At 39.4% G+C, this 16,046-nt stretch overlaps 1 protein-coding gene across 16 annotated transcripts in view; it reads right to left on the reverse strand.

The window, feature by feature from the left end:
* The window catches only part of LOC102193240 (ELKS/Rab6-interacting/CAST family member 1-like), a 135,359-nt gene that overhangs the window by 68,460 nt on the left and 50,853 nt on the right, over window positions 1-16,046 (reverse strand). For all 16 annotated transcript variants that reach the window (XR_001290275.1, XR_001290274.1, XR_001290273.1 and 13 more), the window contains 2 exons: window positions 6,417-6,552; window positions 3,725-3,856 (listed from right to left, as the gene is read on the reverse strand). Coding sequence is in view for 12 of the 16 variants with exons in the window: in XM_005725303.1 (XP_005725360.1) it covers window positions 3,725-3,856; window positions 6,417-6,552 (268 nt within the window). In the remaining 4 variants the exon portion in view is untranslated. The remainder of the gene's footprint in view (window positions 1-3,724; window positions 3,857-6,416; window positions 6,553-16,046) is intronic.

Raw genomic sequence — 16,046 nt, forward strand, 5'->3', positions numbered from 1 at the left:
CACACACACACACACACACACACACACACACACACACACACCTACAACTATGCAAACACATGTTGTCTCTATAGCTGGACATAAAAGTTGTGTGTATGGCTCCCAATATGGAGTCAAGATGCGAGTATAAATGTCCCTGGTTTGGCTGCATTTGCATATGCGTGTGTACGCATGTGTGCCAACCCCATAATAAGTGATGTGTGTATGCCTTTGAACAGGCCGGCCTCATTAAGGGAGGAAATTGTCTGCCTCTGTCATCATTTTATAATTTATTATGTGAAAGGTTAATTGCAGTGACGCAGTTGTAAAAAACAGAAACACCAAAATATTTATTTACAATTTACTTGTGGGGACAGAGGCGAGTTTCCAGTTCCAAAACCAAACTTGGGTCCATCTGGCTCCTGCTGAATGCAACGTTGTGCAGCGCCGGCGTACTGTTTAAATAGCAGTTAGCACTTCTTTCTGCCGTGTTTGTGCGTGTGCATTTAAAGAAATAAGTATGCATGTATGTGGTCCGGCGTCTTGCATATTACTTGCACTGTCTGCGAGTGCCACATCCACATGTGCATGTATGTCTGTGCTGAAAGGTTGAGTTAGTGCTGTTGGGAGAGGGCTGCCAGGAGTGTTTGGCTGCCATCTCCACTCATTCACCACACGCTGACGCTTTTTGCTCCTTCCTTCTCGACTGAAGCATTTTAACACGAGGACACTCTCCAGGACCCTGTCCTGGCCTAAATGGCCTCTGTTCTATCTAATTAAAGCTGTCACTTGTAGCATTTTGAAGTTTTTCCAGCCAAATGAACTGTGATAGCTTAGCAAAATTACAGTAAAGACATTAAGCTACAATTTTTTTTTCAATTTTTTTTTTTTGCTCCAGGAAATAAGCAACCATTAAACTCAGGACTCTGGGACTTTCTTTGGGGCTCAATTTTAAGACAAATTTAAATAAAAGAATTATTAAATCATAAAAGAAACACATCAAGATTAAAAAGAAAGAACTCCTGTCTCTCACGTAGCAATGCTGCTGCTGTAAAAAAAGAAAAAATGTGTTTGCTTTTCTTGTTCACCATCTTCATCTCTCTCTGTAGCTCTCTGCTTAGATGAAACGTCAAACCATTGACCGAATATTAATACTTGTGGCTTTCGGTGCTTCCTCACTGTGTGAACGAAGTCCAGCCAACTAATAACAGCAGCGAGGATTGTGTTTGACCAATGAGTGATGATTAGCTTTGGGCTTTTCTTGTGGTTCGTGAAAAGACTGCACTGAAAAGAGCTAAATTAAAAAAATTTCTTAGCTTTGTTTAAAACTAATGTAAGGTTCCTGAGGGCTTTAAAAATTCCTACAGTTAAAAACAGCCATTAAATATTGCTGTTTTGGCATTTTAAAAAGCTTTCCTCACCAGTGAGACCCGCCTGTCACGCACTCAAACACAGCATATAAGTTTTTTTTAAACATGCAGAGTTAATTTTTGTTTGTGCTGTAACTTCTACCGCCCGCTAGGCTAGGTCTCTCCTGAAAATAATAATAACAATAACAATGATAATAATAATAATAATAAACCCACAATCTTTTGCTAAATCTAACCATGCAGCTTTTAGTGCTTAAATCTTGATTAAAGGAATGAAAGCAAAACTAAAAAGCAAGTCCAAAATGAAGAAACATCAATAAATCAGTGCAGTCAATGAAACTTTAACATATGATGATTCAACCCATCACCATTCATCCAACCAACCCCTGAATGTGGACATTTACATTCCTTAAAAGCAGGCTGGTATCTAAACTTATCACGAAAACTAAGGAAATGTTTTTGGTCGATTATTTATTTGTTGTAACAATTTTCTTGGCAGTAAGTCTTATACCATTGGAAAGCCTGTTTATTTCCCCTTAACTGGTGCCATATCTACGGGGAAAATGTATTTGTGGGTTGTGGCCATGGAAAACTTCCCAAAACTTCTCCATCAAACAAACCAAACATCTTATTCTGCTATTGACTCTTGTTTTGAGCTTCTGGTACCCCTGGTGCTGCTAATCAGGTGGCTGATTGGCACCTGATTAGCAGCAGCTGCTAGCACCCTGCTACAGCGGGTGATCCGGATGGGGCCGTGGCATAGGGCAACTTCACGCTGGTGTTCCACAAAATACAGATTTCTTTACTTTGTGTGATGAGTTTATTACCATTCAATGTTGCCATGGCCAGTGTGTCAAAGAATGGAAAAGACCTTACGGATAACACACAGAAGAGCCAGTATTTGACTGGCAGGTATGATAACATGATGGTAAAATACAAAATGAAGATTTATTAATGTTCAAACACCATAAAAGGCATCTACACTGCTGGGAAAGCAAATAAATGTCAACTACCTGAGCCATGCTCCAGCTAATGGTTTTAGAATAAAACTTAATAAACTACATTTCCTAATTAGAATATCAGATATTCACACATGTTCGTTTCTTGCAACAAAATCCCAGAGAGTTAAATATCTAAATGCAGAATGCTATTTCTTCTTGGTTGCATCATTACATCAAAAGGCAAATTCAACCTGTCGTGCAGATCATCTTAAACATATTTTCCTGTTGCACTAAGCACCTTTGAAAACTTCCCGATCCTGACTAGAATCTGAAACATAAAAACAACACTTCTTGTTTGCACATGGATCTGAAAGAGCTAAGTCTTATTTCACCTGTAATTACTATTCCGGATAATAACCTATCGTGTGTCCCCCAGGCCGGTGTCGTCTATCTGCTTGACTTTGCCCATGATCTGTCTTTGCTCTGTTCCATCTCTCTGCCTGCTACTTGTTTGGCTCTGGTGCTCATTAACATTGACTGTGGGCAAAGATGTCAGCAAAATACCTCAAAAGTAAAACATCTGTTTGCATGCCCGTCTTTACATGTCGGTCCAGAAGTAGTCCGGTAAGTAAAAGCCAGAACAGGCAGCCAACATTTAGCAGGAGTAATAACAATGGAGTCCAGCCGTATTGCCAACAGCTACAGCCGACCGTGTTTTCTCAGGGCAGTTTTCATCCGTACAGCCCACACAGTTTTTTTCTCCCACTTGTCAAAACGCATCCAGGCACTGAGGAACATTTCCCATCTCTATGGCCTCGTTAAGTCACTGGTACCCAGGGGAACAACACATATGCACACTCCCTGTGGTCTGAGGTTGAATTCACCAAAAACCCTTCCGTTCTGAGCCTCCCTTAACACCGGTATGAGCTTTCCTTAGTGCCTCAATATAGATAAAACACATTACAAATTGGAGTGGTCAGCTCGCGCTTCATTTGAAAAAGCTGTTTGTGTGTTGCAGGCTAAAGTGGACAAAATGCAAGCTGTTCTTTAAATAGAGATGTATTTACCTCCCCTGCAAATGAAGAGTGACTGGACAAACACGCACACACACACACACACACACACACACAGAGCCACACCTGAATGAGCTCAGTTGGCAAGTGTACAGCTACTGCCATTAGCCACTTTTGGCACTGCGATGTTTAGCTATGTCAAAAAGAGTTTTTATGTAGCTTTAAATATGTTTGCCCATATGTTTTTTCATCATATGTCCAAATGTGCCGCAAAGCAAAGGAATGAATGAGGAAAATCCTCAGAAGTGAGGACATTTGTGTCTGTTTGAGAAAATAACTGATAGGGGTTGAGTTTAAGGAAAGGTTTGGGTCCTTATACATGCAGTTTCATGCGTGCGTGAGCAACTGAGAGAGACCGTACTTGCTTCTCGGCCTGTGTGCGTGCCTGCTCCTCCTGGGCGAGCACCACCTCCCTCTCGGCTGTGATCTGAACGCTTTCTCTCAGCGCTTCCTCCAGCTCCTCAATGCGCTCCTCCTTCTGACGGAGAGAGTCCTACAAAGCAAACGTATGGAAGAAAAGAGTATTAGTAGATGAAAAAAGGGATCCCAAAAGTTAGAACAAATAATCTTGTCTCAGACGTGAACGTCTGAACCAAATTTGTGCAAATCCATTAAAAAGTTACAGCAACTTTTCAGTCAAAACTGCAAATGTAACTATGATGGGAATAGAGAATAAAGTCACTAAACTTAGTGGGATTCATCATCTGGGGACCCTTAATGTTAAATGCAGAATATATATATATAAATCTATTCTATGTGTGAGTGATGGGCATATATAAAACCAGATATATGTGCTTTAAAATGAAGATTTTCACAATTTTCACATACCTGTGTTCTGCATTTGTTATTATTATTAGTTCACAATACATCGTATTTGTCTTATATTGGGAATTAGTGCAACCCTTTAGCCATCCTATGCCTAAATCAAGCTGTTTCTACTTCACTGTCCCTTAAGCTAATTTTCCTTCTGACCGGCTGTTTCTCACTAACACAAGATTTGAGTGGCAGGCAGATGAGGCCTGTGCCTCGAGATGACCATATAAAGTCTCACTTTCACACAGAGCCAAGAGTAACAACTGAATCATATTAAAAAGGAATTAAATGGAGTGTTTAGAGCAATCTTTGTGGCTCACAAAGATGCCTGTGTGATTGTGTTTTTAATTTCTCCAAGCTATTTTGGAGTAGTTGGATCTAATAAGTATAAAAGCTAAGCTTCATCTTTGAACATGCAGTTGTTACGTACTAAATGATGTGCAAGAAAAGTCAAAATGCCATGTCCCCATGGGATGAGGCTGAGGCTAAAGATGATGCAAAAACTGCTCAGAAATTGCTTGAGCGAGGTTTTAAAAAGCCTCTGAAGTGCTCATGTGGCCTAGGATAATTGGAACAAGCAGAACCCGTGGAGGTCTGACCCCACAACAAGCAAGACCCAAAGGTTGTGCTCCAAACGCCCCGGTGCCACACAGCACCAGAGATCCATTCTCCAGTGGGTCAGAGCTGCATGGGCACCACACTTTTAGGCAGGTTGTCGATTAATATACATCATAACTTTTCTTAACTCAGAAGTTTCTTCGCATCACAATGTAACTACAAATGTCTTTTAGTAATTTTGTATGTGTGAGTAAATGACATGGCTAACTCATCTGGTTTTGTTTGACATCCATCATATAATTACAACGTGCTCTGAATTTTCTGTAAAAGCAGCTGCTTAGCATGCCCCTAGATTAAAACACCCTGGACACCCCCTCCCATTCACATTTGCAGAACCAGAATAAAAGACTCAGAAACAAGAAAGTCTGATTTCCATCTCCCTCAGACGATTGTGATCACACATGAAGCTGTTTCTTATAAAATGACAACATGAACTTCCCACCAATTCCCCAAAAATAAGATTTATTTTTCTTCTTGCCAGCCAACTGACTTTGCTGGTTAAATTAAAGCTGAATGAATAACTACTGGGAACGGGGTGAGAGGGAGGGGACATTACAGTGGCCATGAACAAACCTCCAGAACATCTCCAACACATGTGCTGAAAATCTTAGTCGTCAGTGTTCCAACATTACTTGATGTCTAACTATGCAGACTGAGATGGACTTTAATTCAAAACTTCTTATTTGTATTAAATGAAATTTATTGTCTGAATTACTCTCAGATTCCATTTACAGTCTGCAGTGCTGTTTGAGCTGTGCATAATGACTTAGCACTGACACACACCAGTTATGGTTGTAACCACTGCGGTCTCATATGTCTGAATGACTCACATAACCATCAGCTCATCTCCTAACCACACGCATACACATGAATGACAACTTTTGAACTCCTTTAACCAAAGATCAATCATAGCTAGAGGGTGCATACGCATATGCATTGAGCATTTTCATCTGCCTATAATCAGAGAGGCCACTGAGGTAAACAATTACTGGAAGTGGAGGAGGAGGAGGAAGATGGACAGGAGAGGGGGGGGGGGGGGGGAGTGTGGGAATGGTAGGAAGAAAGGATGAAATTATAAAGAGAGAAAAGTGAATTGAAAGAAAAATTACATTCTGCAGCTATATGAAGAACACCAAAGTTAAAGTAATCACCCCACATATGTTCATCTGACACGCCCAGCACAGTTGGGGGGTGGGGTAGCTTCCAGATCCCGGGAACCATTTTAAAAGCCCACAGCACTCATTTGGCAGCTCTCTTCTTCCTCCTCTAATCACCTCTCCACCTATTTTATCAAACTTTTCCCCTCTTCCCACCATTTGTTATCTCCTCACCTCTTCTCTCTCCATCTTCTATCTGCTCTCCCTGTCAATTATCCTCTTCAGTTATCCCTCTCACACACTCCCGACTGAAAGCTGCATCATGTGTGTGTGTGTTTGAGAAAAAGTTTGACATTGCCTTAGGCTGCTCCTTGTCACATTATGATGATACAGTGTTGTTATAGCACAAAATATTCAAAGGACACCGAGAAGGGGAAAAACTTTTTCACCCTCTCATTTCACCCCTCCAACTTTCTACAGCTCTCTTTCTCCTCCTTCCTGCTTCCTCATCCTCCCCCTGCATACCTTTATCTGCAGCGAGCTTTCGTTCAGATTGTCCTCTCTCTTCTTGGCCTCTTCCATCATCTGGGCATTCCTGCTCTTTTCCAGCTGCTCCTTGTGCTTCAGGTTGGCCACCTTCTTTGATTGGTCCTTCATCTGTCTGTATAGACACAGAAAAATACAAAATAAACCCACAGTCACCACTCTAAAAAAATAGGCTAAAAATAGAGATGAGATTTGTAATTTGGGCTCTGTACAATACCTCAGTTGATTTTAAATCAACCAATCAATATGCAGAAAGTACAGAACTTCAGCTTTAATTCAAGGGGTTTTATAAAAGTTCTGCATTAAATTTTTAGAAATTAGAGGCATTATTGCAGCTCGGTGGCACGGTGGTTAGCACTGTTGCCGCACAGCAAGAAGGTCCTGAGTTCAATTCCAACATCAGGCCGGGGTCTGCCTGTGTGGAGTTTGCATGTTCTCCCCGTGTTTGCGTGGGTTCCCTCCGGCTACTCCGGCTTCCTCCCACCGTCCAAAGACATGCAGCTTGTGGGGATAGGTTAATTGGATAATCCAAATTGTCACTAGGTATGAATGTGAGTGCGAATGGTTGTTTGTCCCTGTGTGTTAGACTGGCGACCTGTCCAGGGTGTACCCCGCCTCTCGCCCTATGACAGCTGGGATAGGCTCCAGCGACCCTGAAAAGGATAAGCGAATGGATGGATAGAGGCATTTTTATCCATAGTGCCCCATTTTCAGAGGCTCTAAAATAATTGGACAATTGACTGACAAGCTTTTCATGGTCAGATGAGGCCTGTTCTTGGTATTTCATGACAAATCAACAAGAAGCTCTTCAAGAGCACAAAACTCCATATTTACTTTTAAGTGAGTAGTATTGTATTTTGTATATTTGTATATCACTTTGTTTTCTTTATTCTTTTTAAATGTCCTTTAAGATGTTTGCAGTGTAGTAACAACCAGCAAAAGGCTGCATGACAAGTTTATTTTGATTACAGGAATATTATGTAGAAATAGATAATGAATAATAAGTATCTATTTGTAATTAATAACTTGAGGTTATTATATCATATTATCAACAACAGTTCTCTAACTGACTACAGTAGGCAGCCATTTTTCTCTCTTTCTTTAAAGATTGACATTGTGGGGTCAATTTGAAAGAAAGGCAGATGGAAAAGTGAGAGCAGTCCTCTCAGAATTCATTCAAAACTTTGCAAACTATCGTATTTTTAGACAAAATGACACGCACGCAAACACTGCCAAAACAAATAACCTCCTCCGTGGAGGGAGATGACACAATTATTTCCATGGTTAAGAAAAACATGTCTGAACACGGGAGTCACAAGACTTAAGGCAGAGAGGATTATTGCCACCTTAGCTTCAGTTGATCACTACAGTGAGTGCTCACCCATATCAAAGTTAGTAATAGCAGCTAGCTAACCTTATGCAAGTGTGTAACTGTAGTTCTGCTAGCTTGCTTCTTTAGTTTCCAGAGCAAGTCCAAATAAAATGTAAAATCTAAGTGATATTACAAAAAATCAGAAATGTGGCTTGGCTGTAGTAAATCATAAGAACTTCTTTACCTGTCTCTAAGATCCTGATAATGTAAGTTGAAGATCCACAAGTTCAAGACCATCCTTTTGCACTAATTCCCCTAAAATAAAGACTACCTAAAATATACTTTGCTGAAAAGGGTAGCATTACTGACCATACGTCGTTACAAACCCAAATTAGAAAAGCTTCATGGCATCACACTGAGAAATTGCTGTTTAGAATTATGTAATTTTAAAACAGGTGAAAAAAGGCAAAAGTATGAAATTCCAGCTTTGTACTTTAACAGATCTTAAAAACTCTCTCAGCCAGATCATACCCACATGTATACAGACAGCCTGAATATGCCGGTGTTTACAGTTAAAGGCAAGAAGTCTGGGTGATACAGTAAGACTGTGCGATTCTTTGCAGTACAATGTAGTAATAAAATTCCCTTGGGCTTCTATAACAGATCAGATCAGTAAAGAAATTCAATGAAAAGCTATGAATCAATGACAAGATGACATTTTTGATTTCTGCACGGTGGGAAGCACGGGGGTCTTTTCACAGAGGGATTACCGTGTGTCGGGAAGCAGAGTCTAAATCATCATCTGGGAAATGAAAGGAGACAGAGCGATAGTGAAAGACGGAGAAACAGCAGAGAGTAATTCCTCCTGGGAGAAGAATGGTTCGAAGAGTTTAATCCCTGTTTAAGCTTTCTGCAAGCCTTTGTGACTGTGTCACAGAACTATCGGCTATCACACCAGCTTGACTTGATCTGGACCTTTCATACCTTTCATGCTGCAGACATACACAGATGTGGAGTAACTCAAGCTAATGCCAGTAAGGTTTAACAAGGTCTACTGAATCATGACATAGATGAAAGATAAGTCAAACAAGAAGGGTGAATGTGTAAGCATAGATTTGCCAGCGCATACACACTGACATTTCCATGAAACCAGCACACGTCCAACAAAGACAAAACTAAAGCGCTGACCAGCACAAAAGAAGGCGATCAAACTCAATAAAAGTCATTGTTCTCATACTATATATGTCCTTGACTCATTTTTATGTTTACATTTTGCACAGTAGGCGTGCCTTCACTGTACAAATGTTTATGCATATGTGTGAGTTCCTGTTCTAAGTTTTTACAGGCTTGTAGATAAATCGTCATATCTGTGGCTGCAGCTGCCAGTAAAAAAGACCTCCAGTGAGGGGAATCCAGAGCGTTTGCTCTCATTGTAAATCCTTTTTACCAGCCGTAAACTGCATACTTTGTTTCCGAAGGTGTAAACAGGTTCACATGACCTTTGACCTTAGTCTGTGCACCACAAATCTCCAAGCTTAACTCTGCACATCTGCACTGCTGCGATCCCACAGTTTACTTTAGTTAGAAACATCTGTCTGAATTAATGAGTTCAGGTTTATTTGTTTACATATAGAGTAGTACACACATTATAGTCTGCATTCAATTGCAACCTTTCCTTCATCGTTCTCATCTTTCATGTCTCTTTAAGCTACAAACTAGCTGCTATTCTAATTTAAACTAGCTAAAAATAATGAGAGCAATCCATCAAATATCATTGCCAGAAAGGCTGAGAAATGTTATTGGCAGTAGAAGGTATTATAAAATCCTCTATGTGTTTGCTAAAAGGTCCAGGAGGCCTGATTCCAAACTGTCCAGAGAAATTTGTAAAGTTGTAATAAAAAAGACTAAATCTAATGATAGAGCCAACATTATGCTGCTGCACCTGGCTGTTTAGCACTCACTGAATAACCATTAGTGTGCTAAGATGTGCGTGTATGTTAAAGAGCATGCATGTGTGCCTCATGTGCGTTTAGGGGTTCAAATACTAAACAGAAGGCAGATGTAGTAAGCATGCATTATCTATGTTTTTCCTTTAACTTTGCACCATGATTGGGAGATAAAGTTGTATGAATATGTTTGGGAATGATGTTTTTGTGCTATACGCCCATGTGTGTGTAACAGGTCATAAACAGGCAGGAATGTTCCTATTGGAGGATTTCCAGGAAGCTTTCTGAGGTTTCTGACCTTCATGCTGCATTTACTGTACATATGTGAGAGTACGCGCATGTGGAAATAGACTTTTATTTTTTGGCATTTCCTAATGACTCAACACTCGGTCCCCTGTCTTTTCACTTTTTCTAATGCTAAGCACTTGCTTTGCTTGCTTTTTAGCATGTAGGTCATTTGCATTTGTAACTATCACACATTCACATCAAACCGTACCAACTTCATCCTCCTCCTCCTCTTCTCCTCTCTCATTGAAATTTTCTTGCTTGCAAAATCCATTTCCTCCCACTTACGTGCCAATATTTTGCATGTCGCATTATAATTACATGCATGCAAAGCAATTATTTATTTGCACTGAGCCAATGTTGGAGAACAAATGTACCGCTTCTCTTTCCTTTCGGGGTTCCTTTCCAAATGCAACATAACTTTTTCCTTTGGATAAAATGCTTTCATCAGACCATAGACCATTTCTATATTCTCTTCCTCTCCCTAGCTCTTGAATCTCCCTCTTTTGTCATTTCCATATCTAGTGCTTTCCTTTCTTTCCAAACTCCTTGAAGGAGCCAAAACAAGCTTTTATGCTATAATGATTATCATGTGAATATAAATCATACTTAATATGAAATTCATCCTCACAAGTATGCTGCACCTGTATGTTATAGTCCCTCTAAATGGTTTTAGATGTAATTTATAAAGATCAAATGTCTTTGGGGTTGTGTCAGGAGCATAAAAATCTGCCAAATCAACCATGTGGAGCTACCTGCTGTGGTGACCCCTTTGTGAATAAGAGAACAGCTGAAAACCTCTTTATCAGACAAGACAAAGTAACAAAATAAGTTATGCCTGGAACTAATAGTTACTGTCAATCTTGACTGAATAATCTGTAGTTCATTAAAACAAAACAAAAAAAACCCAAAAAAAAAACAGACACAGTACAGTAGATCTTTTATCTGGTAGGTTAGTTAAAGGTAAAGGCACCATAAACGGGAATACAGTTGATAGAATCAAATGGCTTCCACCGTCATCAGATCTCAATCTAACAGAAGACCTTTAGGATATGGTGGATTGGGAGATTACCATCATGTATGTGCTGCTGACAAATGTGCAGCAACTGTGTGATGCTGTCACGTTAGTATAAAACAAAATCTCTGGGGAATGTTGTCAGCAGCTTATTGAATCTATGCCATGAAAAATCAAGGACGGCAAAAGGCAGTTCAAACAAGGTGTATCTAATGAAGTGGCCAGTGTATATACATCTAACAAAAATGTGTCAGTTCATTTCTTTCTTTATATTTCTCCTCTCTCTGTATTGAATAACAAACCGGGGGTAATATGAATGTACTGTTTAAAAAACTGTAGTTTGCATTTCACACGTTTAAGTAAAAAGCAGAACACTTCACTCGTTGCTCGGTGAACTTTCTGCCTCGGCTCAGCGGAGGCTCAGTGCCATTCCAAGTTGTTTTAATATGTAAAATACTTCCTTTTCCCTCCCTCTGAAATCATTTTCAACAACTGCTGCAAACCGCTGAAGGAGGAGGAGGCGGAATCACAGGAGAGCTCACTACCCACAGCGCTGTAAACACGACATACAAATGTGCAGTGAAACCACGTCCGCACACACACAAAATACGCACATACGCAGTTATACACGGGGTCGTGTTCCAAACACAACCTGCTTTGTATTAGATCAAATCTCCGGCTCGGACCACACACAAATATTTGAAGCACCCACAAGCAGTTGTGTACATACAGAGCTGTGAGCGCAGCATCGCGTAACACAACAACAAGCACCCATTTTCCAACATTCCCACATAAATGCACGTAAACAAACACGATGACACACAAGGTAAATAGATATCATGTGTTAACATTCATACACACACACTGATATACTTGTTGACAGGATTTTGAACTTCCCTAATTCTTCCAAACCCCACCCAAAATATCCCCAAGCACTGACCATACACACGCACACACATCTAATCATATAAACACAAATGTACAACGCAGTCAAGCCTTCATTAAACCTTAGAGTTGTACAAAAATCATATACTGAATATTGGTGATAATTAGCAGGAAAAAGGAAAACACACATGCACACAGACAATCTCACAAACTTCAGTAAACCTCAAACCCTTAAAAAAAAGAAAAACTTTTCAACCTCCCTCATTAGCATGTTGCTGATATTCAGGGACCCACATTAAGGTAGTATTAATATTACATTTGGAGTCCTGTATAAATATTTGATCAGAAATGCTCGCGGGCCTCATGTATGTTTACTGCACATAGTTCGCCCAACATTAACATCAAGGATTTCCTTTTAAGTATTTGGAATTCAGTATTTCCTTTGAAAATACAGGAAACATTGGTCTGCTTCACTGAGCCCATAAAAACTATAAAATACAGAAAAGAAGAAGAAAAAACAGCAAAAACATAATAGTTGAGTCTTTCCTGCTGTCGATGTGGCAGAAAAACATTTTGGAGGAATAAAGAAGGAGGTAGTTATTTTATGACTTGAGAAACAACTCTAGAAAATCCCTCAGGTAGAGGGTAAGTAAATTTGTGAAGTAAATAAGGAGTAAAGGCAGCTAAGACCCGTGTGCATGTGTCTACAAACCTTCACATTGTGAGTTACTGGAAACTAACTGTAAAAACACTGTGATACAAACAGAAAGAAATCGCATCTGTCCTTATGAAGATAAATCATATTTAAAGAGTATATCTAAACCAAAGTGTTTTGGTAATAGTAACAGTGTAAGCATGTGACAGAGAGCCAGAGTTGATCTTGGCAGTGTCTTTGTTTAACATGGTGAACCGTGAGGTCCCGGAATTAAATACTGACGCTCTGTTTCTAAGTCTCATATTCATCTTTTGATGAACTTAACTGATCCAAACTGAGATTTTATTATAGATGAGTCGACTCACATTTAGCTCTGTATCTTAACGGTGCTTTTAACTCGGTGCATAAAACATAACCATACAGGGAAGGGAAATAGAGTTGCATTCCTTTTCTAAAACAACCTTACAAAGCACAGTATGAGGAAAAACATACATTACACTGAGTATCGGTAGCACTTTATGATAATGTCTCACTAGTGAAAAATTCATCATTTATGTCACATTAAGCCTCCTTAGTATGCCATTTATAAATAGAGATATTTTACTATGACTACGATTATAATTACTATTAGTTGTGATGTAGTAGCAGTGTTAGCTGTACATGGTGTAATGGATGGGTGGATAAACATCAGTATTTATAAATGGCATACTAAGGAGGAGTAATGATATATAAATGATGAATAAAATAGTTGACAATATTTTACATTACTATTGCTTAAAAGTATGACATTATTATAAAGTGCTACCTGAGTATCTACTGTTAACTGTACTATAGGCTTGTGATTCTTAAACAAACAAGCTCTTAAACAAAATTTAAATGACAATAAACAATTAATTGAACAATGTAATTATTCATAAATATTGATTGATTACAAGCGGAACATCAATGAAAGCGGCCATTTTTAGCTAAATTTGTTCTGTTGTTAAATGTTGTGTTGATAAGCTAAGTGATTGAAAAAGCTCATTGATCCAGCTGAAAAACACAGCCGAAAGCCTTTGTGTTGATTAGAGAAGGATTTGGTTTGGGTTGAGTGATGGTGCCTCCATTTAGAAAAAGCCAAAATGCAAGATTTCATACTATACTATACATACTTGTGAATGACGTAAGACAATCTTTATCTTATGAGTACCTTATAATGACAGGTACTATCCTCACATCCACCAGAGGAGCTACACTATAGGACAAAGATATCGGGCCACAGCAGTCTGCCTTTACAAACATTTCTGACGGAATGAGTGGATGGGAAATTCTGACTGGAAAATGTCTTTCCTCCTAGATATTCCAACTGTTTGAACCGTAAGCGGTATTATTGAAAAGTGGAAGCATTTAGTAACTCAGCCACAAAGTGGCAGACCACGTAAAGTCACAGAGCACGGTTGGTGAGGCGCACCATGTCTAAAAGTTGCCAGTGGTCTGCTGACACAATAAACCACCTCGGGGATTAACATCTGCACGAAAACTGCACCCTGGGAACTTCATGGCATGGACTTCCATAACTGAGCAGCTCCTGGTAAGGTGTAATGTGTAGGTGATCAAGTACCTGTATTTCTTAAACTAGACACTAGGATGTATTTACAGTTGCACACTGGGTTCTCCTACTTCTCTACTAGGATTTCACAGTTTGCTCTGTTCTGTGGAGAGACATGTAGACACATTGCATTATACTGTTTTTTTTGTCTTTTTGGCTATTTTAGCTATTCTTTGGTCTCGTTTTTTCTTTACTATTTTAATCAGAATAGCAATTTTAAGATGGGGGATTTTGGAAGAAGAGGGGTTTTTTTAAAGATCAGCTGCCTCCTAAACGGCTAAACTTGCAACACAATGTGCTACTGAACCGTACCTCTCCCCATATATTCTATTAAAATAAATATTTTTTAGTCACTTAGACCAGTTCGGATTATTTAAGTGGTAGTTAAAAATCAGATCTGTGAATTCTTTCTTTTTTTTAATTCACAGATTTTGTTATAGATTGGGCTTCAATGTGACTGCAGGGTTTTTAATTAGATAACTCGCAGCAGCAATCCCTACGGTATCGCTGTCACCTATTAGCAGGCAAATTCCTACTTGTGTGTGTATGCGTATGTGCAAGTGTGTGAAAGAGAAAACAACAACAGCAACAAAAGAAGAAAATGTGCATGGTCTGTGATAGTGTGCGTGTGTGTGTCTGCGCGTTGTCAGCCATTAGCTGACAAATCCCTGCACCACCTCAATGCTCAGGACCTCAAACAGATACACACACAAACACACAGACCAAAGAAATTCCTTTTTAAGCTCCACAAACCTTGATGTCAGACATTTGGCAGTGGATGAGGAGTTCCTTAGCTCCACATGAAAACAACCCGTGGAAAAAAATAAAAAAGGCAATATGTGGAAAAAAACAAAACAAAAAAGCACAAAAAAGGACAGAAGACGAAAAGATGTCTTCTGTCGTCTACCAGACACCAAGGCAGTACTGTCTTTTCTTTTGTTTTTTTTCTCCCCCTGAAGAGTTGGATCACAAAAAAACAAAATAACAGCAATGAAAAAGCTGACAAGTCGGCAGGGGGAACAGTGGCTCTAGAAGTTGAAAAAGAAAGAAAGAGCAAAGAAAGTGCTGGTACTGGGGAGACCTTAACAGCAGAGCTGAGCACACAAAACAGACCACCAGATTTATGCAGGAAACAGAAAGAAGAAGTGGTTATTATGTGGTTGATCACAATGCGTATGTCGGACAAATCTCAATATGACTTTGATATGTCGGTTTACAAAAAAAAAGGCGAATTCAGGATTTTGGTTTCTGCATGCTGGAATCTCATTACATTATGACGTCTTGAGTGGGGACAGGAATATTTAAAAGTTAAACAAGTTTGGAAAGTTTGGACAATGAAACTCTAAATTGGATAGTTAAATGTTTTGGAAAATCAAAAAGATGCGTGTTAGACCGGGTCATTTTCCATGTATTTGTTTAAGCCAGTCACCTGCCAAACCCCAGTATTGCTTGTAGGACTGGATGCATATGCCAGTCAAATCCCTCAGCAGTTGATTTTAATTGGCCAATTTTTGCATTACTTTTTTTTTATTGTTTTGCTTTTTCAAAGGACTGTCTCTTTGATGACTCTCCTCCGTAAAGTTCAGTCGGTTATAGTGCCACAAGGTGGTGCCTTCCTTCTTTTTGTTGTATTGAACGAGAATTGAGAGTTGTACACAGAGACTGAGGAAGGAAGGTAGAGCAGGTTCTCTGTCATTTAAAGGTGGTTCAGTCTCTGCTCCTCCAGTTCACCTGACGTTTCCCTAAACTGCTCACAATGCATCCTATTGAAGTGCTTTCTTAACAGTTAAAAATGTACTAAAAGTGAATAGATTAAAACACCGAATTCAAGCATGTGAGTGCGAATAGGTGAAGTAACAGCAGGAAAGCACAATATAAATAGTGGTCCAATTACCATGCTTATCATGTATGGGTAGCAAATAG

Source organism: Pundamilia nyererei, unplaced genomic scaffold (genome assembly GCF_000239375.1).
Source record: "Pundamilia nyererei isolate P.nyererei 1_Seehausen unplaced genomic scaffold, PunNye1.0 scaffold00014, whole genome shotgun sequence".
Lineage (NCBI taxonomy): Eukaryota > Metazoa > Chordata > Actinopteri > Cichliformes > Cichlidae > Pundamilia > Pundamilia nyererei.